Source organism: Heterodontus francisci, chromosome 1, assembly GCF_036365525.1.
Source record: "Heterodontus francisci isolate sHetFra1 chromosome 1, sHetFra1.hap1, whole genome shotgun sequence".
Classification (NCBI taxonomy): Eukaryota; Metazoa; Chordata; class Chondrichthyes; order Heterodontiformes; family Heterodontidae; genus Heterodontus; species Heterodontus francisci.
In genome coordinates this window covers 169,106,748-169,131,297 of record NC_090371.1, presented here as the reverse complement: position 1 = coordinate 169,131,297, position 24,550 = coordinate 169,106,748, and the positions used below count along the sequence as shown (strand labels likewise).

General features: G+C 43.0%; 1 protein-coding gene across 10 annotated transcripts in view; it reads left to right on the top strand.

Moving 5' to 3' along the window:
- The window catches only part of sec31a (SEC31 homolog A, COPII coat complex component), a 117,849-nt gene that overhangs the window by 1,493 nt on the left and 91,806 nt on the right, over positions 1-24,550 (top strand). For 9 of the 10 annotated variants that reach the window (XM_068038205.1, XM_068038231.1, XM_068038240.1 and 6 more), the window contains exons 2-3: positions 12,250-12,343; positions 19,767-19,890. In XM_068038205.1, coding sequence (XP_067894306.1) covers positions 12,265-12,343; positions 19,767-19,890 — 203 coding nt within the window. In that variant the 5' untranslated portion in view covers positions 12,250-12,264. The remainder of the gene's footprint in view (positions 1-12,249; positions 12,344-19,766; positions 19,891-24,550) is intronic. The other variant, XM_068038188.1, reaches the window with a different exon arrangement.

Here is a 24,550-nt window from a genome sequence, read left to right as displayed (position 1 = left end):
CACTCTCACCTCTGTGTTAGGAGGTTGTAGGTTCTAGCACTCCAGAGACTTGAACACAAAATCTAGACTGACACACAAGTGCAGCGCTGAAAGAATACTGTACTGTTGGAGGTGCTGGCTTTCAGATCAGACATTAAGCTGAGTTCTCGGGGACATACGAGATCCCATGGCACTATTTAAAAGAATAGGGAGTTCTCATCAATTTCCTGGCCAATATTCCTCATCAGAGAACTCCTCTTTGCTGACAATGCTGCTTTAACATCTCACACTGAAGAATGCCTGCAGAGTCTCATCGACAGGTTTGCGTCTGCCTGCAATGAATTTGGCCTAACCATCAGCCTCAAGAAAACGAACATCATGGGGCAGGATGTCAGAAATGCTCCATCCATCAATATTGGCGACCACGCTCTGGAAGTGGTTCAAGAGTTCACCTACCTAGGCTCAACTATCACCAGTAACCTGTCTCTAGATGCAGAAATCAACAAGCGCATGGGTAAGGCTTCCACTGCTATGTTCAGACTGGCCAAGAGAGTGTGGGAAAATGGCGCACTGACACGGAACACAAAAGTCCGAGTGTATCAGGCCTGTGTCCTCAGTACCTTGCTCTACGGCAGCGAGGCCTGGACAACGTATGCCAGCCAAGAGCGACGTCTCAATTCATTCCATCTTCGCTGCCTTCGGAGAATACTTGGCATCAGGTGGCAGGACTATAGCTCCAACACAGAAGTCCTTGAAGCGGCCAACATCCCCAGCTTATACACACTACTGAGTCAGCGGCGCTTGAGATGGCTTGGCCATGTGAGCCGCATGGAAGATGGCAGGATCCCCAAAGACACATTGTACAGCGAGCTCGCCACTGGTATCAGACCCACCGGCTGTCCATGTCTCCGTTATAAAGACGTCTGCAAACGCGACATGAAATCGTGTGACATTGATCACAAGTCGTGGGAGTCAGTTGCCAGCATTCGCCAGAGCTGGCGGGCAGCCATAAAGACAGGGCTAAATTGTGGCGAGTCGAAGAGACTTAGTAGTTGGCAGGAAAAAAGACAGAGGCGCAAGGGGAGAGCCAACTGTGCAACAGCCCCAACAAACAAATTTCTCTGCAGCACCTGTGGAAGAGCCTGTCACTCCAGAATTGGCCTGTATAGCCACTCCAGGCGCTGCTTCACAAACCACTGACCACCTCCAGGCGCGTATCCATTGTCTCTCGAGATAAGGAGGCCCAAAAGAATTTACCCTTTCACAACCATCACTAAGCAGATTATCTTTTGATATTGCTGCTTGTGGGACCCGACTGTGCACAAATTAGCTGCCATGTTTCTGACTTTACAGTAGTAACTACATTATAAAAGTATGTCAATGGCTGTAAAGCCCTTTGGGGCATACTGAGATAATGAAAGCTGCTATATAAATGTAAATCTATCTTTCTCAGTTGTTTGATTCTAATCTGTTGTCAGTTTTCAGCACCTTCCTAAGTGTCACGCATTTTTCCCGTGTGCATTCCTCTGGTACATTTGGGTACATAACAATGGGACAATCTTGTCCTCGTCCAATATTCACACATGAGCTTTCCAGCAGGAGTTAGAATTTTGGCTGATGTTTCCCCCCTCCCCCACCCTGTCACTAGCCCAGGACTCCTGAGGCCAAGCCTAATGCCTTTGCCTCTGCTGAGATCAGGTACAGAGCACAGAATGGAAATGAACCCCAATACCCTCTAATCAGTCTGTTTTGGATGATATCCTTACCCATTCGTTACTGGGACAAACAATGTCATTTTTAAAGCTGTTACTCCAATTTTAAAGGTTATTCTTGGATCTCTGTGTACGGGAGTTTAGTTAGTTTGGGTCTGATTCTTTATTGATGAATTAGAGGAAAGACCAGTTGCAGCTTTTATGGTAGCCTTGGTTATGCTTGGTCCTGTTGGTAGCACTGTTACCTCTGAGCCAGGAGATTGTGGGTTTGAGTCCCACTCTAGGAATTGAACAAATGCATACAGCTCCATTTTCTGCAGCTCATTTACATTACATAGGATACGTGGCACAGAAACAAGTGTTTGTGCTCCACTCAAACCTCCTCCCATCTTTCATCATCTAAATCTAACATCATAACCCTTTATTCCCTTCTCCCTCATATGCTTATCTAGCTTCACCTTAAATGCATCCATAGTATTTGCTTCAGTCACTCCCTGTGGTAGTGAGTTCCACATTCTCACCACTCTTTGGGTAAAGAAGTTTCTTCTGAATTCCCTATTGGATTTCTTGTAAACTATCTTAAATTGATTGCCTCTAGTTGTGCTGCTCCCCAAAAGAGGCAACATTCTTTCTCCGTATCCACTCTATCAAAACCTTTCATAATTTTAAAGACCTCTATTAGGTTACCCGTCAGCCTTTTATTTTTCAAGAAAAAAAGAGACCCAGCCTGTCAATCCATTCCTGATATGTATCCCTGCACATTTCTGGTATCATCCTTGTAAATCCTTAGTGCACCCTCTCCAGTGCTTCTATATCCTTTCCATAATATGGCGACCGGAACTGCACGCAGTACTCTGTGTGTGATACAGGTTTAGAATAGCCTTCCTACTTTCCAATTCTATCCCTTTAGAAATAAAGCCTAGTGCTTGGTTTGGTTTTTTTATGGCCTTGCTAACCTGTGGCGCAACTTTTAGTGATTGCTGTATTTGTACTCCGAGATCCCTTTGTTCCTCTACCCCACCTAGACTCGCACCTTCCAAGTAATATGCGATCTCCCTAGTCTTCCTACCAAAATTTACTACCTCATATTTATCTGTGTTGAATTGCATTTGCCAATTATTTGCCCATTCTGCAAGTTTATTAATTACTTGTAATTTTGTTGCAGTCCTCAGTATTGACTATCTTCCACCTCCCTAAAATTTGGTGTCGGCCTTGTCAAAATATATTTGAGAGGAAAGGCAGTTGTTTTTCAAAGGAAATATTGGTGTACCTTTTCCAAAGTGGTAATGGGCTCGTCTATAATTAATCAATTTTAAGCTCTACTTGGTTCAGTACCATGGGGAACATGGGGATAGACTAACAGGAGTATGCCATTAGTCCCTCGAGCCTATTCTGCCATTCATTGAGATCATGGCTGATCTAACTCCATATGCCTGTCTTTGCCCCATATCGCTTATTACCTGGTGAACAGAAATCTTATCAACCTCAGATTTAAAATTTACAATTGAACTAGCATCAACTGCTGTTTGCAGAAGAGAGTTTGAAACACCTACTGCCCTATGTGTGTGGAAGTGTTTCCGAATTTCAATCCTGAGAGGCCTGGTTCTAATTTTTAGGCTATGCCTCCTCGCCCTTTGGCCTTCTAAATTCCAGGGAGTACAACCATAGTTGACATGGACTTGATGGACTGAATGGCCTCCTTCAGTTGCATAAATGACTCTATGACTCTCTTCGTAATTTAACCCTTGGAATCGAGGTATGATTCAAAGTGCGTGACCTCACATTTGCCTACATTGAAATCCATTTGCCACAGTTTTGCCCGTTCACGTAATCGATCAATATTTGTCATTTTATGCTTCCATCTATCTGCTTACAGTGCCGCCTATCTTTGTGTTATCAGCAATGAAAACATTACATTTCAGCAAGCAAAATTGGCATCGAATGTCTCAAATAATCCACTTGGATTTACCTGGAATCAGGCAGGACTTATATGTAAACCTTCTAGGCGAAAAGATTTTGGAGAAGGGCCTTGGAAACATTTAGTTCTTATGCTACTATACCTGTGATGGAGGGCTTGCAGTTTTCACATGGCATCCCATTTTCTTTTTTTGAAGCATAGCTGTAGCATGCCACAGAGTGCCAGTGTGCAGGGTTGATTATGCAATTACTTATGTGGTGAGCTCCTGGGATCAGCTGAGGAAGCCAAGCTCTTCAGGATAGGGAGAACTGGAACCGGAGACAAGAGTTCACACAGGCTGCTGCAAGCAGCTAAATACAGAATGGCATAGACATAGACTCTCAGGTGATAACTTGGGACGATAGGAGTAAAAATACAAAATCATTTGTGTTTTCCCCCTCTCCCTTGAAAAAGAATTAAATGTGTAGCTTTTTTTTTGCAACTTGGGTGGAATTGCTTTTTGATGGCCTCCTGTAAACCCTTGGCAGAATTGGACCATCACTGCAACAAATAGTTTTCAGCTAAAAGTGCACTGATGAGTGCATTCTAAATGTACACATTTTGGGGAGTAGTAGAAGAAACATGTGGACCTTGTAACCTTTAGTTTTTGAGATGTACTAGTATTGTGCTTATGTCCTGTGATCACTGGTTTAAGGGAGCCAGGGGAGTTGCTGTCACATTGCAGTGATATCAAGTTGCAATTAATTCTGCAAAAAAAAAGCCTGTGGATTAGAAATCTCGCATCTAAAAAACAAGAATTCTGGTCTACCAAAGTGCTCCCAATTTCTGTCGCTGAGTGCAGTCATTTTTTCTGCTTGTCTATGAATCTAGCCAAAAAATACACGAGCCTCACAATTGCCAGATTTCACCTAGGTCAGCAAAGCTTTTTGGAAGTTTAATCAGTTGACGGAAAATATTTTTCTAAATAAACTGGCTTACCTGTATTGTAAGTTTTTTATATGGATCTGATCCAAGCATAAAACTTCACTGTACAGGCATTCATTGCTCAATTAAACAATTGTACATTATTACTGCGGATGGTGAAGGTCAAGTTTGGCTATCACAGGAGCATCTGTTAGACATTTCTCCGCAGCAATAGAGGGGAAAATTAACAGCACACCATTTTTGAACACTATCTCAGTGAGCAGTGATAGAACAGTATTAGCAGAGGTCTAGGTGTAGATCCATCTTTTTGATGAGGAAATAGCCTCTGCATGGGAAATTTGAAAGTTTTTTTGTACATATATATCAGAGCATAGTAACTTAAATTTGCATATATCCCCTCTCATCTCCCACTATACTGTATTAAATGTTGACATGGTAGGGAAACAAGAAATTTTTAAAAACTGCTTCTAATGGACCATTTATGATTTGTCCTGTAATGGATCCCTTTCTCCCCCTTTTTATCCCAGCATCTCTGGTCCAAGCTTTGATTTTAATTTGTGCTGATTTTCAGCTAAGTCAGCAGTAGGAACACTGCAGTTGGCCTGAGCACCCTCGAATCAGGGAGGAATAATCTGCCATTGGTCCATTCCAGATTGCTAGCCAGTGACTCCGGCTGAAAATGCACAGACACAGAGAGCCGAATAGCCTCCTTCTGTACTGTAGCGGTTAGATGATTCTATAATGCTGTGTTTGTAGACTTGGGTGAGAATAGGAATGGGCTTTGCTGTGATTGAACCCACTCCCTCCTATGGCGGTTGACTAATCTATTGGAACTTGCAGCCTGAGCTTATTCATGAAGAGTGAAGCATTGATGCTGAGCTAGTGTGTCAGCATGCTATTTTGTGTCCCAACGCAGTCACGTTTATGTATTCAGCAGTCCCAGGGCAGGGCTAAACAGGTGATAACCCGATGGCAGGTTGCACGATCCACAGAAATCTTGGGTGTGTGTTGTCATTGGTCCTCTCGAGGTCGGTTTGTTTATTTTCAGCAGTGCTGTCATTAGTAATATGACCACAGTTAACAGCATCCTAACTATTGCTAATTGCTTTTGAGTCACCTCCCAGTGTACATAATCTTAAAAATGTCTCAGATTTAAGTGTCTTTTCACTGGGATGTGTGAGACCATCCTGTCCTTCTCACTCACTGGTCCCACCATCGTGAAATTAATAAGTTGGAGTCCCAGGCCGCCTCATTTCCTCGCACCATTAATTTTGTTACTCTGTACTTGCTTTGTTATATTTTGTAAAAATCTGGGTGAAGTGAGAAAATCATCCGTTCAAGTAGTTGAATCTGATGATCATTACACCTCCTCTCTTTGTAACCAGTTACCCTAACATTGGTAGTGGGTAAACTTGTGCAGATCATAATGTGGGATAAAATTAATACTCACTTGGAATGCCATTGGTTAACTAGTGGCAGCCAGCACACATTTATAGGCGTTCAAATTTAATTGGATTCTTTGAGCAAGTAATGTATTGATACAGGAGGAGCAGTGGATGTTTGTAGGTATTTTCAAAAGGCATTTGCGAAGGTGCTTAAAGGAAACGTTTAATTAAATTACAGCACTTGCTATTCAAAGGAATATGGCAAGATGGGAATGTTGATTAAAAAAACAAAAAATGTTGGTAATAATTCCGCAGCATCGGCAAGGAGACAAACAGTTAACATTTCAGGTCCATGGAAACAGTTGGAGAGATAACAGTTTCACAGTTTTTAAGAAAGTACAGAGGCAGGGAAAGGGACTGGGGAGGAAAGGACAAAAGGGTAAGTCTGTATTTGGGTGGAAGGCAGGAGAGATTAAATGACCACAAGGATGATGGTGCAAGGCAAAAAGGCGATGGTAATGAGCAAGTGAAAAAGCTAAAGATGAGTCAAGAGGACCTGTAAAACGGCAACAACAGAACCATTACCAACACCTGTCTGGGGAAAAATGGGAGCAATAGTTATGATCTGAAGTTATTGAACTCAATGCAAAAGCAAAATACTGCAGATGTTGGAAGTTTGAAATAAAAACAGGAAATGTTGGAAATACTCAATAGGCCTGGTACGGGGATGGCAACAGACTTGCTGAGTATTTCCAGCACTTTCTGTTTTTTTTATTACTGAACTTGATGTTGAATCCAGAGGGTTGTAAAATGAAAGAGCGTCAGCTAATGTTTTGTTTTCTGGACTGGAGAGATGTAAACAGTCGGGGTGGGGTATTGTAATATAGTAGTTACGAATTTGCAACGAATTTGGCCTAACCATCAGCCTCAAGAAAATAAACATCATGGGACAGGACATCAGAAATGCTCCATCCATCAATATTGGTGACCACGCTCTGGAAGTGGTTCAAGAGTTCACCTACGTAGGCTCGACTATCACCAGTAACCTGTCTCTCGATGCAGAAATCAACAAGCGCATGGGAAAGGCTTCCACTGCTATGTTCAGACTGGCCAAGAGAGTGTGGGAAAATGGCGCACTGACACGGAACACAAAAGTCCGAGTGTATCAAGCCTGTGTCCTCAGTACCTTGCTCTATGGCAGCGAGGCCTGTATCAGCCAAGAGCGACGTCTCAATTCATTCCATCTTCGCTGCCTCCGGAGAATCCTTGGCATCAGGTGGCAGGTCCGTATCTCCAACACAGAAGTCCTCAAGGCAGCCAACATCCCCAGCATATACACCCTACTGAGCCAGCGGCGCTTGAGATGGCTTGGCCATGTGAGCCGCATGGAAGATGGCAGGATCCCCAAGGACACATTGTACTGCAAGCTCGTCACTGGTATCAGACCCACCGGCCATCCATGTCTCCGCTTTTAAGACATCTGCAGATGCAACATGAAGTCCTGTGACATTGATCACAAGTCGTGGGAGTCAGTTGCCAGTGATCGCCAGAGCTGGCGGGCAGCCATAAAGGCGGGGCTAAAGCGTGGCGAGTCGAAGAGACTTAGCAGTTGGCAGGAAAAAAGACAGAAGCGCAAGGAGAGAGCCAACTGTGTAACAGCCCCGACAACCAATTTTCTCTGCAGCACCTGTGGAAGAGTCTGTCACTCTAGAATTGTCCTTTATAGCCACTCCAGGCACTGCTTCACAAACCACTGACCACCACCAGGCGCTTACCCATTGTCTCTTGAGACAAGGAGGCCAAAGAAAAAGTTAGAGTACTGGATTTATCAATCCCACCATGGCAAGTTGTGGAACTGAACTCATTAAATCTGGTAATTTATTGGCCTGCACCTGAAAAATAATCATGAAAGTCAATGGATTGCAGAAACCCAACTAGTTCACAAATATTCCTCAGAGAAGGGAGTTTGTTAACCTTGTCCAGCTCTACATTATGTGCTTGATTTGTAATGCCCTCTGATGTGGTCTAGTAATCCATTCAGGGAATCCAGTAGTAATCAACTCAGAAATAAATGTGATCTTGTCAGTGTGGCTCACATTCAGGAGACATTTGGGGGTGGGTGGGTGGGGGGGAACAAAGAATTAGGGAAAAATACATGACCACGAACAATATGTCAGCAAGAAACCTATCACTAAAATGGATTGCTCATTAACCTTCCAGATCTCAAGATCAGTTTCTCAAAACTTTTCAAATGGAATTGTTCAGATTTGATGAGCAGCAGTTTCCCTTCCTTTTCCCCTTATTAGATTCTTAGCTTTAGTGCAAAATGCCATTGCCCTATCCAGTAAACACTTGAATAAAGGTGTGCAATGGAAACCCGATCCCAGTCCGAATGCCGGAGCCAGAAGCCCGACATTACCCGGCCCGAACCTGACGTGTCGTCGGATCTTGTCGGGGTCTGATCGGGTGGCAGGCCTTTACATCAGTATGTGGGTAAAGGCCTGCTACCCAACCCGACCCCGACGGCTCCCGATAACGTATTGGGTTGGTGCCGGGTCGGTTCGGACTTCCGGGTCCGGCATTCGGGCTCGGTCGGGTTTCCTTTGCACGCCTTTACAGTTGAATCGCCTGACTCATTGGGCCCAATTTTAATCCATTCAAAACTCAGCCCTTGCAAAGAGTTAAAATCGGGCCCATTGTGTCTGCATTGTATAATTATTTGGAATGGGATACCAGTGTTGCTCAAATTTGTTATCTCTATTGTGATGCAAACCCCACATACCAAATGGAAATATTAATTTCATCATGTGGAACTTTGCCTGAGACTTTTACTGGAAAGTGTTACAAAAAACTTTTAAAACAGAACAGCTGGTAGCCAAGATGGCTGCGCACAATCTGCATATGAGAAAACCAAAGGATTAGGCTGGAGACAGATGTAATTAACTCCGCCTAGCCAGAACAATGGGGTGCTCTCTGATTCACTTATCTGAGGTAGCCTTGTCAATGTTGGTCGTCAAAAGCCATCGATATCCATTGACTTTGAAAGAGTCAACCATCCACCCCTACCAAGTATATCTGGGCAGCCTGAGAGGAGAGCCTTGAATTTCAGAGACCATTCCAGAAGATACTCATTCAAACACAGAGGTGGTCATATCATGTGACTGCTTGGGCCACTCTAGCGATTTGTGAGTGGTGACTCAGAAGGTAAATTGTAACTGAAATCCAGCAAGGGAACATCTCTCTCCTCTCTCCCTCTCTAGTAAAGTCCCAGACATGCCTCAGCTGCAACTACTATGCCTACAGCCCAGCACAGCCAGCAACTAGGGGACACGGATAAAGCCCTTCTTTTGCCTTCCGGAACCTGAGAAGCAAGCCTGAACTGTGCACGTGGCCCGGCAAGGACTTCAGGATTACAATTTCGACTAAGAACTCTGGGATTGAGATTCAGTGTTTAGATTCCATTTATTACGGACTCGACTCCAACCTCCCAACTCTGTTTTTACCTCTATAATCTTTGTGTGTGTGGCTCTTGTGTAAATGTGTGGATGCGTAGCGTATTTTTAATAATTTTAACCGGTTTAGAGTGATAATGTTAAACTTACATCTTTCTTGTTTAAACTCAAGAAAACCTGTCTGGTTCATTTGCAATTGTATTAGAGGAACAGGAGCATGTGTTCGCTGAAGTGGTAAGTTAAATCATTGTGTTAAAAAGGATAAACCCTGTTGCGGTCAAACCAGAGAAGGGGTGAAAGAGGAGCCTGAGACCCCTTCCTCATCTGGTCGTAACATCTATCCTTATCTGCTTATCTAGTCACCTTTTTGACAGTCCTTTTTGTGTGCTTTCTGGTGATATTTTAGATATGTTAATCTTGTGTTGTGGATTTCTGCTTACATCCAATAACGTGAAACAGTTCAGCGAAAGTTCCGATTGCTGCTTTACTATACACTTCAAATAAACTCCCAGATTACAAGCTTCCCAGAATTGATTGCTATTATGCAGCTTTCCATTTGAACCTGCCTTGGTGTGTACTGTTGCTGTATCACTTGCCCCCCTAAATGTCAGAAGCCTAGTTTGAAAACATGTAATAGTCTCTTTCAAAGCCCAGCATATGCCCCTAAATGACTGACTTGTACAAAGCAATCTTTTGAAATAAAAATGGTAGCTGTGAAACTGCCTCAATAAGCTATTTCATTACCTGTAATGTTGAGCCTTCTCTCAACCATTGTAGGAACACTTTGATTCTGCTACACCTGTAATCCTTCACCTGCTCTGAGTGGTTTTAGAACATGAGGCCATATGGCCCATCGAGCCTGCTCTGTTATTCAATGACTGAACTTCTACCTCAACTCCACTTTCCCAGCCTGTCCCCATGAAGGGAACTATCTCAGTCTTGAATATACTCGTCAACTGAGCATCCACAACCCTCTAGAGTAGAGAATTCCAAATATTGTTAACCCTCAGAGTGAAGGAATTTTGCTTAGTTGCTGTCCTAGATGGCCGACCCCTTATCCTCAGACTTTGACACCTAGATCTAGACTCTCCAGCCAGGGAAACATCCTCTCAGCATCTACCCTGTCCAGCCCTTTCAAAATTTTACACGTTTCAGTGAGATCAGCTCTCATTCTTTTAAACTCGATTCTTCTTAGGCTGAAAGCAAATCTGGACTTAACATTTGCAACATGTTTTAGACACCAGTGAAAGCAGCTGAAGTATTGATAAGAGGTGATGTGGCAAGTTTTAACTTCCTGTGTTTAATTTTAAATTTAAAACCATTTGTATCGGGTGGGGGGTGGGGGGGTGCGGTGGTTGTGGGGAGGAGAGGGTGATCTTTTCAGGCTAATCTGTTGAATTTAATTTCATTTCTTTGGATCATAATTTATGTTTGTTGAACTGTATTTCTTATTAAAAAGGTGGATTGCTGAAAAATGAGCACTCCTTGCCCTCAATTTCTATTGATTTTTTAAAAAATTCAAGAAGTTCTGTGAGTGTTTTCACTAATTTGTCAAATGCGTTTTCGTTGGATTGTGCACTGAAAGTTGGATGGTTGACCACATTATCTCTGTAGGAATACCTTCTATCTACGTCAGTTGCTGATAAATGTTATCTGGTAGAAACAACTGACTTTTCTGAATGATTGAGGTATAAAATCCAAATTGCGAGTCATCATGGTATTTGACTGACAATGAAGCCATGGGATTTTGATGAACGTCTGTTCTTTGTTCAGATGTACTTTGATGTTCTGCCACCTGCTATGTAATGAAAAAAGCAATTTTTGGGGAATATTTAGCTTGCTGTGGTAATCAGTATCGCTATTTTATGTATTTCAGTCATGTTCTTTCTATTACTCTGCAGTTTTTTTTATTTCTTTTCTAAGAAAATTTCTCCCTCCCATTTTGAGATCCTTCCATACCTGAGGAGATGAATTAGTGACCTGTCCCAGTATTAATGGCACTTTATAAACAGCTGTTAGGTGAGCTAATGCAGCCTGGGTTGAATTTGTTTTCTTGGCTTTGCTGAACCCTGTTAGTAAGGGCCTCTGCTCTGCTGAGCAGATTACCTATTTTGTAAAATATATTTAGTTTTTAGTGAAGTTTGTAAGTCATTCTGAATTTGCTCTTTCTAGAAAGAGTAGTTTTGTGTAGTTGAACATAACCTGTGCATCTACTGCACTCAGAAGATTGATGGCTTGGAGTATCATGGACACTTTTGTAGATACTGCTAAGTGCCACAAGAATATTTTAGTGTCTCGTGACCTCTAGGTTGCTTGTCCAGTACATTCACTACATTACCTTGGTCTGTCTGGGATAGGGGAAGATTAGCAATATTTTATTCCTTAACACTGTTCGGTGACTCCTGTTGGAACATATGTCTTTATGGATTTTGGGTGTGGAAAGGACCAGGCTTGACTGTGATGTTCCCTCCCATCATCAAGTAGTCTGCTGATTATCGCTGTTTGGGCTCACACAAGAAAAGAATGATCATCTATCTGGGCAAGGTGCAGGAAGTCAGCAGGCACGTGTGCAACCTTGGCCAATTGCTTTTTTCCCCCCAAGTATATTCCCTTTCTCACATAGTTGATAAGTTTTTAAAACCCAATGGTGTCACTTAAACACTACTTGGTTTACCTCATGACCTCTCCTATATTCTTGGCACCACCACTGTAAGCTCTGGCTCTTCACTTAAAAAAAAACTTTTCCAGCTGATTCTATATATTTGGTGCTTCAGGACACAATTTCAATAGTTGAGCAACTTTGTTATAACTGCTGTTATCTGTTCAGTTGTTATGTCTATTGCAGCACTGAGCTACTTGGTATTTTCTTTCTTTCCCAGCTCAGCTAAACAAGAATGAAGCTTAAAGAAATCAATCGCACTGCTATCCAAGCATGGAGTCCAGCTCAGCAACACCCTATATATCTGGCTGCAGGTAAGAGAACTACTGACATGAAGGTGCAGTAGAATAACAATCTGAGAAAATCATAGTTCACAAAAATCTTCAGGGCATCTTACAAAAAGAGTGTAGTTGTCTGCATAAAGTGACCTAAGAGCTGAATCCACATAAAATGAATCAACTGATCCCAACCAAAGCAGCAGTGGAAAGGAAACTGGGAAATAGAAACAGGAGCGTTTTAATTGTTGTTGAGGTGATTAACAGCATTTATTGCCCATCCCAAGTTGCGCTGAGAAGGTGGGTGTTGTCCATTGTGCAACTGAGTGGTTTGCTGGACCACTCTGGAGGGCATTTAAAGGTCAACCATGTATAAGGGGTCTGGACAGAGTCGATAGGGAAAAACTGTTCCCACTGGTGAAAGGATCAGGAACAAGAGGGCACAGATTTAAAGTAATTGGCAATGGCGAAATGAGGAAAAACTTTATCACGGAGCGAGTGGTTAGGATCTGGAATGCACTGCCTGAGAGTGTGGTGGAAGCAGGTTCAATCGAGGCATTCAAGAGGGAATTGGATTATTATCTGAAAAGGAAGAATGTGCAGGTCTACAGGGAGAAGGTGGGGAAGCGGCACTAGATGAGTTGCTTCTTCAGAGTAACGATTCTATAATTCCATGATTTATGTAGTGCAGTCCAGAGTCCCATGTAGAGCAGATTGGATAGGTTCCTTTTCCTGAAGATTATTAGTGAACCAATTTCCATGGTTACGTTTCTGGCCATAATTTACCAGATTTACTGAATTCCACTTCAAAACTTGCCATGGTGAAATTGGAACTCATGGCCTCTTGGTTGCTAGTCCAGTACCGTAACTACTGCATTACTGCACTGTTTACACTAAACTGTTGATTTGTTCAATCATTGAAGTGAATAACATAACTAACTTGCTTGAGCTTTATTGATGAGGTGACAGAGGGTTGATGATGGTAATGCTGTTGATGTGGTGTACATGGACTTCCAAAAGGCATGTGATAAAGTGCCACACAACAGACTTGTGAGCAAGGTGAGAGCTTGTGGAATAAAAAGGACAGTAGCAACGTGGATACAAAATTGGCTGAGTGACAGGAAACAGAGAGTTGTGGTTAATGGTTGTTTTCCATACTGGAGGAAGTTTTATAGTGGAGTTGCCCAGGCATCGGTGTTGGGACCTCTGCTGTTCCTGATACATATTAATAACTTAGACCCTTGTGTACAGGGCACAATTTCAAAATTTGCAGCCGATACAAAACTTGGAAGTATTGTGAACTATGAGGAGGATAGTGTAGAACATCAAAAGGACATGGACTGGTTTGTGGAATGGGCAGACAAGTGGTAGATGATGAAATTTAATGTAGAGAAAAGAAGTGATTAATTTTGGTAGAAAGAACATGGGCAATATAAAATAAAGGGTACAATTCTAAAGTGGGTGCAGGAGAAGAGGGACTTGGATGTATATGTGCATAAATGATTGAAGGTGGCAGGGCAGGTTGAGAGTGCAATTAATAAAGCATACCTAGGCTTCATTAATAGGGGCATAGAGTACAAAAGCAAGGAAGTTATGTTATACTTGTATAAAACACTGGTTCGACATCAACTGGTGTATTGCGTCCAGTTCTGGGCACCACACTTTAGGAAGGATATGAAGGCTTTAGAGAGGGTGCAGAAAAGATTCACGAAAATGGTTCCATGGATGAGGAACTTCAGTTATGTAGATAGATTGGAGAAGTAGAGACTGTTTTCCTTGGAGAAGACAAGGTTGAGAGGAGATTTGATAGAGGTATTGAAAATCATGAGGGGTCTGGACTTAGTAGATGGGGAGAAACTGTTGCCATTGGTGCTGGGATTGAGAACCAGAGGGCACAGATTTAAGGTAATTGTCAACATGAGGAAAAACTTTTTCACGCAGCGAATGGTTAGGATCTGGAATGCGCTGCCTGAGTGTGGTGGAGGCAGATACAATTGAGGCATTCAAGAGGGAATTGGGTTATTATCTGAAAAGGAAGAATGTGCAGGGCAACGGGGAGAAGGTGGGAGAGTGGCAGCAGGTGAATTGCTCCTTCAGAGAACCAGCACTGACAGGATGAGCCAAATGGCCTCTTTCAGTGCTGTAACCATTCTGATTCTATGAAATAATACAACAAAGTAGGAATTCAGTGCTTAAAAAATTATCAGATAATTTGAGCTAAGCAACTTTGTATTAAGAGTAGACCTGTAATTTTCCTTTATGAAGAAAATTATTAACACATAACTAAATCACAGTCAATATTCAGAAATATGTTGTGCAGCATTTAGATGTATACAATGGACATATGCTAGCAAATATATACAGCTAGTGTAGCCCTTTAGAATATATTACAAAATATAAAGTCTTCCACATGCTAGATTTCGCCTCACCTTTTACTGTACTTGCAATTGCATTTGTCGAAGATACACTTACATAATATACACTTTTTTGTAAAATTAAAATGGCTGTAAAATGAATTGGTTGCTCATTATTGTCATATATCCTTTTCTACCCGATTCCTTATTTGATCAGTTTGTTGCTGTTTTAAAAGTACAAAGTTTAAGCACAGTCAGCTGCAAGAGATTTGTATGTATGCATATATGATGCCAAAGTGTGACAAGGTGGGACTATCATGTGCTAGATGCAGCATGTTTTAAAAAAAACATTTATCAGATCAGTGGCATTGCTCACAATGAGTGGGATGTTACACTGTTATGAGGTGGGGGGGGGGCGGGTAGGTGCTGAAGTAAGGAAGTTGCAGACAATGCACATCTATAAAAGAATTTGTAAGAAATCCTGATGCAACAAAGTAAGTGTTTATTGGTTCCTTCCTGGGGAAAACTAGTATGTTCCTTACCCATCTATATAATATACTAAAACTGCTACATCTGTGTGCACGTCTTGTTTACTGAACTTTGCTTCCTGTCGTCAAGTCTTGTCAAGTTTTTCTGTTATATTTATGCTGGAAACTGATAATGTAAACATGTCATCTCGTAATTACATTGTCCCACCAGTGATGACATCTTAGAGCCTCAGTTTTGCCTCATGTTCAATGCTTCAACCGGTTCTACTTTTCTGTTTCCCAAATTGTCATAAGTTTTGCTGTTTAATTATAAAATATAAAAGTGTGAATATAAAGTGGGAATCAAAATATCTGTGCATGCCTTGGTCCAATTGCCACCTGACCTCGGACAGCACTTCACATGAAGACTACACTCCCTGTGTGCAGGGACATGCAATTACATGGAGATTGACTACTAAATAGGTACCGCAGTAACATGAATTGCTGCATGTGATCCGGGAGTTAAGTGTCCATGTATTAGTGGTGTCTCTTATAGAAAAGGCCAAGAAATATCTACAACTTTAATGTTTTTTCTTTACCAAATATCTCTGCCAAGTACTTTGTGTTTAAACAGAAGCTATTAGTAAAGCATCTTTTTAGCTCTGACTTCCCTTGATTCTCCCAACCTCCTGCCATAACTTTGACAGTGGATGGTGGAAATCTGCAGTGAAATGGTGTGAACAACTAAATATTTGTGCCATTGCTCCGGGTGTTCTGTCAATCTCCCACCAAAGTTGTGATGGGAAATTGGGACAATTCCTGTGGAAGTTCAATACATTTATGTCAAGATTTTAATTCAGATATCCTGCCAAACTTGATCAATATTATAGCCTTTCCACCAGTTGCTAGCTGTTGATATGAACAGTTGTTTTTGAATACCAATATATGCAAATAAAACAAAGGGTGTCTCTATAACAGATTATAATGTGTTAAGATTCCACTTCAAATTTGGCATTGATCTCATGTTTGAAGCACAATACACGTGAGTAACCTAAATTACTTTTTCTGGAAAATTACATAAGTTGAATAAATCAAATTACATTATTACATGAAAAGAATTCTGGAATATAATTCCAGTGTCAGTCAGTATCCTTGATTATTACTATATAATCCCTTACCTCAATTTTACCTCTTAGCATTTTGAAAGCCCAGGATACACAGCATGAGGTTTGAGGTAGATGTTTGGTGTTTAGTAACAATGGGAAAGGGATAAAGTTGTGTCTAATTCTGATTCTGAGTACCACACTTTAGGAAGGACCTGAAGGCTTTGGAGAGGGTGCAGACGAGATCTGCTAGAATACTAGAATCCAGGGATGAGGGATTATGGTTACATGGATGGACTGGAGTTCTTCTTGGAGCAGAGGAGGTTTGATAGGTGTTTAAAATCACAAAGTTTAAATAGAATAAAGAAATAAAGAAGAACCTTCTCCAGTGCCTGAAGGATTGGTAACTGGAGGACACAGATTTAAGGTAGTTGGCTAAAGAAGCAGAGGCAACATGAGAAAAAACTTGTTTTTCATGCAACGAATGGTTCGGATTTGGAATGCAAATGGGGGTGGAAACAGATTCAGTAGTAGCTTCCAAAAGCGAATTGGATGAATACTTGAAGGAAGAAAAATTGCAGTGATAATTGAAAAGAACGGGGAAATGGGACTAACTGGATTACTGTTTGAAAGAGCGAGTGCAAACTCGATGGGCTGAATGGCATCCTTCAGTTCAGATACTATTCTGATTCTATCAACACCTAAATCCCATTGCTCCTGCACAGCTGTCAGTCTTTGACCATTAAGATCATATACCAATTTGTCTTTTCCAGATACAAAGTGGATGACCTCACAGTTCTCCTTTACTGAATTCCAGCTTAGTGTTACGAGGTTTCCATTTTGTTAAAACTTGAGCATCTATATTAAAAAAAAACCAAAATGATTCTTGACAACGCAGCCGGCTGGGAAGTCAGCCGGCTGGGAAGTCATCCGACTGCGCCAACCTGCGCACATGCGCAAACGGGGAGAGAGCGGCCAAAGACCTTGGCATCAGGTGTGCTCTCCTCCTGCCTCCCCACGCGCTCTCTCCAGCAATTCCCCCCCCCCCCCGATCTCCAGGCCGTTCTCCCGCCCGCCCTCCCCCTCCCCCTCCGGCCGTTCGCCCGCCCTCCCCCTCCGGCCATTCGCCCGTACATTGATGACTCTTTCGGTGTTGTTTCCTGCTCTTGTGTGAACTGGAAAATTACATCAACTTGGCTTCTAATTTCTACCCTTCTCTCACTTTACTTTGCCCAAACCTGACTCTTCCCTCCCTTGACTTTTCAGCCTATCCCCAGAAATGGAAACAATCAACCAATGCTCATTTAAGCCCAGCATTTGTTACCCATCCCTAATTGCTCTTGAACTGAGCGTGGCCATTTCAGAGGGCAGTTGAGAGTCAACCACATTGCTGTGGGTCTGGAGTCACATGTAGGTCAGACCGGGTAAGGACGGCAGATTTCCTTCCCTGTAGGACATTAGTGAACCAGATGGGTTTTTATGACAATTGATAGGTTCGTGGCACCATTACTGAGACGAGCTTTCAATTCCAGATTTCAATTAATTAATTGAATTGGTTAAATTTAAATTCCACCAGCTGCCGTGGTGGGATTTAAACCTGTGTCCCAGGTCATTAGCCTGGACCTATGGATTGCTAATTTAGTGACTTTACCACTACACCACCATCTCCTTAGGGCGGCACAGTGGCGCATTGGTTAGCACTGCAGCCTCACAGCTCCAGGGACCCGGGTTCGATTCCGGGTACTGCCTGTGTGGAGTTTGCAAGTTCTCCCTGTGTCTGCGTGGGTTTTCTCCGGGTGCTCCGGTTTCCTCCCACAAGCCAAAAGACTTGCAGGTTGATAGGTAAATTGGCCATTATAAATTGTCACTAGTATCGGTAGGTGGTAGGGAAATATAGGGACAGGTGGGGATGTTTGGTAGGAATATGGGATTAGTGTCGGATTAGTATAAATGGGTGGTTGATGTTCGGCACAGACTCGGTGGGCCGAAGGGCCTGTTTCAGTGCTGTATCTCTAATCTAATCTAATCCTTCCTCAAACCCTGCTTCGTGTAAGGACTCCATTCCATTCTCCCAGTTTCTTCATCCATGTCGTATCTGTTCTGATGATGCAACTTTCCATGCCAGTGCTTCTGATATGTCTTCCTTTTTACTCAACTAAGGATCCCCTCTCCCACCATGGTTGACAGGGCCCTGGACCATGCCTGTCCCATTTTCCACACTTTTGCTCTCACCCCTTCCTCTCCCTCCCAGAGTCACGACAGGGTTCTCCTTGTTCTCACTTTCCACCCCACCAGCCTTCACATCCAGAGTGGCACCACCACCACCGGCAAACACATCTACCGCCCCCCCTCCGCCAAACCTTCCATTTCGGCATTCCGAAGGGACCATTCCCTCCGACCCCCTGGTCCAATCCTCGATCACCTTGTCCCCTTCCCATGGCTTTTTTCGTGCAAGCGCAGGAGATGTGACATCTGCTCTTTTACCTCCTCTCCCCTCACCATCCAAGCCCCCAGACACTCCTTCCAGGTGAAATAGCAATTTACATGTACTTTCAATTTAGTATGTTGTATTCGCTGCTCTTAATGTGGTCTGCTTTACATTGGGGAGACCAAATGCAGATTGGGTGACTTCTTTGTAGAACACCTCTCTTCAGTCCACAAGCATTACCCTGAGCTTCCTGTCAATAGTAATTTTTATACTCCAGCTTGCTCTCACACTGACTCCTCTGTTCTGGGCCTACTGTATTGTTCCAATGAATCTCAATGCAAGCTCGAGGAACAGCACCTCATCTTTTGATTAGGCACTTTACAGCTTTCCTGATGTAACGTTGAGTTCAACAATTTCAGACCATGATCTCTGACCTCATTTTGTTTCCTTTTCTTTGCGTCTTTCAGTCTTCCTGCTGTTTTTTCTCTTGTTTTTGCTTTCGGATGGCAACTGTTCATCAAGCTGCCATTCACAATCTTTTGTTTCTTTATTTATCCCATTACCACTACCTTTGTCCCTGCCCCACTACCTCTTCTGTCATTTAATCTGTCCTGTTTTCCATCCTATCACAGACGTTCTCCTTTGTTCTTTTTCTCATTCTCCCTCATTTCACCTGCTTAAAACCTATTACGTTTCTAACTTTTCCCACTTCTGATAAAAGATTACTGACCTGAAAAGTTAACTCATTTTCTCTCACCACAGATGCTGCCTGACCTGCTCGGTATTTCCATGATTTTTTATAATTGAAACTGCAGCTTGCTATGAACCTGAGTAGAGTTTGGGGAGAGAGCCTGAACTGTTAACATCATTATGGCAGAATTATTGAGAAATTGTTTGTTTCCAGTTGGTTGAAAAATTGCGTAGCTTTGTGCGTGTTTATAAAACTGGTATTAGCTGGCAATAGCCAGCGTTTAGCAAAGGAACATTTGCATGCCCAGCTACCCAAAACCAGTATTTGTCTTGGTGCTGTAGTAACAATGACTTTGCTTGCTGTTGAGAAAAATCAGTTAATTGTGCAGTGTTTACATTTCTCTATAATTTTTAACACAGGCACCTCAGCCCAGCAGCTAGATGCTACATTTAGCACAAATGCTTCCCTGGAGATCTTTGAGTTGGACCTGGCTGACTCCACCCTGGATATGAAATCATGTGGTACCTTTTCTTCTCAACACAGGTAAAACCAAACTAGTGTTGTGTCCTCATTTGGTGTTGCTCAAAATGTACTTCGTTATATTAGTTTTGATCCTTCCACTCTGCACTGTTGGCTAGCAATGGAATCCTTCTCTGCTGTTGAGCTGGATGTTTCCAGTTTGTGACAGCGGACTGAGGGACTTGCCTTTCCAATGAAGGAGTCCTTTTACATTCTGTGTCTCCCAGCACCTGAGATTTCTGATTGTCTTATCATCTACAGGATTATGACTGGGAGAACTGACTGTTGCTGGGGTCTGGGTTTTGTGACTTCCTCGGGCCCGTTCTCTTCTCCCCCACTGCCTTCGGGCCTGGCCCCTTCCTCCATGAATAGATTAAATTTAAGAGGAACGCATAGGAGAAAGGAATAGAAGGATATGGTGATAGGGTTAAGTGAAGAGTGGTTAGAGGAAGCTTGAAGACTTGATCTTCAGAAGCGGAGAGCAGTGGGACCTGTGTGGGAACAACCAGAACCGGGAGCGGATAAATCCAGCGCGAGACTCGGGGGCCTTCACTTACTTTCAGGAGCGGAGAGCAGCTGGACCTCTTCAAGCGCGTTGGAGTTTTGAAAAAAAAAGCCAACAGTGGCGCCACAGGAAAGCTGCAAGGTGATTGGTTGGTGAATAACTGCTGTTAGGGAATAGCTCTAAATAGCTGGGTAAACATCTAAGGTAAGAAAGGTTTACAGTTTTTTTCATATATAGTATGTGGTTTTTTTAGGGAGTTCTGTAGTAACGACGACCAGGGACGAAGGGCCCTAGAGTAATTGATATTATTTGATATTAAGATCTTCCAAAAGTTTTAATTTAAAGGGTTAAGTCATGGCAGGAGAGCTCAAAGCTGTGGTGTGTTCCTCGTGCTCTATGTGGGAAGCCAAGAACAATTCCAGTGCCCGGGACCAGCATGTGTGCAGGAAGTGTCTCCAGCTACAGCTCCTGGAAGCCCGGGTTTCGGAGCTGGAGCGGCAGCTCGGGACACTGTGGAACATCCGCGAGACGGAGAGTATCATGGATAGCACGTATAGAGAGGTGGTCACACCGCAGGCTCAGACTCCACAGGCAGGAGAGGAATGGGTGACCGCCAGGCAGAGCAAGAGGACTAGGCAGGCAGCGCAGGAATCTCCTGTGGCTATTCCCCTGCAAAACAGGTATACTGCTTTGGATACTGTTGGGGGGAATGGCCTGTCAGGGGAAAGCAGCAACAGCCCAATTCGTTGCACCACGGTTGGCTCTGCTGCACAAGGGAGGAGTAAAAAGTGTGGGAGTGCAATAGTTATAGGGGATTCAATTGTAAAGGGAACCTTTCTGTGGCTGCAAAAGAGACTCCAGGATGCTATGTTGCCTCCCTGGTGCTAGGGTCAAGGATGTCTCAGAGTGGTTACAGGACATTCCGAAGGGGGAGGGTGAACAGCCAGTGGTTGTGGTACACATTGGTACAAACGACATAGTTTTAAAAAAAAAAGGATGAGGTCCTCAAAGCAGAATGTAGGGAGCTAGGAAGTAAGTCGAAAAGTAGGACCTCAGGATTACTACCAGTGCCACGTACTAGTCAGTGTAGAAATAGCAGGATATATCGGATGAATACGTGGCTGAAGAGATGGTGTGAGGGGGAGGGTTTTAGATTCCTGGGACATTGGGACCTGTTCTGGGGGAGGTGGGACCAATACAAACTGGACGGGTTACACCTGGGCAGGAATGGGACTGATGTCCTAGGGGGAGTATTTGCTAGAGTGGTTGGGGGAATGGGAACCTTTGCAAGGAGTCAGAGAAGGGAGGGGGAGGGGGGGGGGGGTGGGATCAAAGACAAGAACAAAAGACAGTAAGGGGAATAAGAAAAGTGATGGGCAGAGAAATCAAGAGCCAGAATCAAACAAGGCCACAGTGACAAATAGTGGGAAGGGGACAAGTAATGTTAAAAAGACAAGCCTTAAGGCTTTGTGCCTTAACACACCGAGCATTCGCAATAAAGTGAATGAATTAATCGCGCAAATAGATGTAAACTGGTACGAACTGTAGTGGTGATGTTGGCATTAAACAGGAAATTAGAGATGCATGCGATAAAGGAATATCTGTAATTATGGGTGATTTTAATCTGCATATAGATTGGGCAAATCAAGTTAGTCACAATACCGTAGAGGAGGAATTCGTGGAGTGTATACGGGATGGTTTTCTGGACCAATACGTTGAGGAACCAACTAGAGAACAGGCCATCCTAGACTGGGTATAGTGTACTGAGAAAGGAATAATTGACAATCTAGTTCTGCAAGACCCCTTGGGGATGAGCGATCATAATATGATAGAATTCTTCATCAAGATGGAGAGTGACGTAGTTGATTCTGAGACTGAGTTGATTTTGGTCCTGAATCTCAGTAAAGGAAACTACGAAGGTATGAGGCACGAGTTGGCTATGATGGGTTGGGAAAAGTTACTTAAAGGGACGCTGGTGGAAAGGCAATGGCAAACATTCAAAGAGCGCATGGTTGAACTGCAACAATTGTTTATTCCTGTCTGGTGCAAAAGTAAAACGGGAAAGGTAGCCAAGCCCTGGCTTATAAGGGAAATTAGAGATAGCATTAGATCCAAGGAAAAGGCATATAAATTCGCCAGAAGAAAACAATAGACCTGAGGATTGGGAGCAGTTTAGAATTCAGCAAAGGAGGACCAAGGGATTGATTAAGAAGGGGAAAATAGAGTATGAGAGCAAGCTTGTGGGGAACATAAAAACTGACTGGAAAAGTTTCTATAAGTGTGTGAAGAGAAAAAGATTGGTGAAGACAAATGTAGGTCCCTTACAGTCAAACAGGGGAATTTATTATGGGTAACAAAGAAATGGCTGACCAACTAAATGCATACTTTGGTTCTGTTTTCACAAAGGAGGACACAAATATCATACCAGAAATGTTGGGCAACACGGGGTTTAGTGAGAGAGAGGAACTGAAAGAAATCAGTTTTAGTAGAGAAATGGTGTTGGGGAAATTGATGGGATTGAAGGCCGATAAATCCCCAGGGCCTGATGATATGCATCCCAGAGTACTTAAGGAAGTGGCCCTAGAAATAGTAGATGCATTTGTGGTCATCTTCCAAGATTCTATAGACTCTGGAACCGTTCCTACAGATTGGAGGGTAGCTAATGTAACCCCACTATTTAAAAAGGTAGGTAGAGAGAAAGCAGGGAATTATAGACCAGTCAGCCTGACGTCGGTAGTGGAGAAAACTCTAGAGTCCATTATCAAAGATTTTATAGCAGAGCACTTGGAGAACAGTGGTAGAATCGGACAGAGTCAGCACGGATTTACGAAAGGGGAATCATGCTTGACAAATCTACTAGAATTCTTCGAGGATGTAACTAGTAGAGTTGATGAGGGGGAGCCAGTGGATGTGGTTTATTTGGACTTTCAGAAGGCTTTCGACAAAGTCCCACATAAGAGATTAGCGTGTAAAATTAAAGGGCATGGGATTGGGGGTAGTGTATTGCGATGGATAGAAAATTGGTTGGCAGACAGGAAACCAAGTTGGAATAAATGGGTCTTTTTCCGAATGGCAGGCAGTGACTAGTGGGGTACCGCAGGGATCGGTGCTAGGACCCCAGCTACTCACAATATATATTAATGATTTAGATGAGGGAACTAAATGTAATATCTCCAAATTTGCATATGACACAAAACTGGGTGGGAAGGTGAGTTGTGAGGAGGATGCAGAGAGGCTTCAGGGTGATTTGGACAAGTTGAGTGAGTGGGCAAATGCATGGCAGATGCAGTATAATGTGGATAAATGTGAGGTTATCCACTTTGGTAGCAAAAACAGGAAGGCAGATTATTATCTGAATGGCTATAAACTGAGAGAGGGGAATATGCAGCGAGACCTGGGTGTTCTCGTACACCAGTCGCTGAAGGTAAGCATGCAGGTCCAACAGGCAGTAAAAAGGGCAAATGTTATGTTGGCCTTCATAGCAAGAGGACTCGAGTACAGGAGCAGGGATGTCTTGGTGCAATTATACATGTCCTTGATGAGGCCACATCTGGAATATTGTGTGCAGTTTTGGTCTCCTTATCTGAGGAAGAATGTTCTTGCTATAGAGGGAATGCAGCGAAGGTTGACCAGACTGATTTCCTGGGATGGTGGGACTGACGTATGAGGAGAAATTGAGTTGGTTAGGATTATATTTGCTGGAGTTCAGAAGAGTGAGGGGGGGATCTCATAGAAATCTATAAAATTCTAACAGGACTTGACAGGGTAGATGCAGGAAGGATGTTCCTGATGGTCGGGGAGTCCAGAACCACGGGTCATTGTCTAAGGATATGGGGTGAACCATTCAGGACTGAGATGAGGAGAAATTTCTTCACCCAGAGAGTGGTGAGCCTGTGGAATTCGCTACCACAGGAAGCAGTTGAGGCCAAAACATTGTATGTTTTCAAGAAGGAGTTAGATATAACTCTTGGATCTAAAGGGATGAAAGGATATGGAGCGAAAGCAGGAACAGGTTACTGAGTTGGATGATCAGCCATGATCATAATGAATGGCGGAGCAGGTTCGATGGGCCGAATGGCCTACTCCTATTTTCTATGTTTCCATGTCATAAATGCACTGGTTGTGATCATCCTTTTTGATTTCTGATTTAAAATGAAACTTGGATATTTTAGTCTCTAT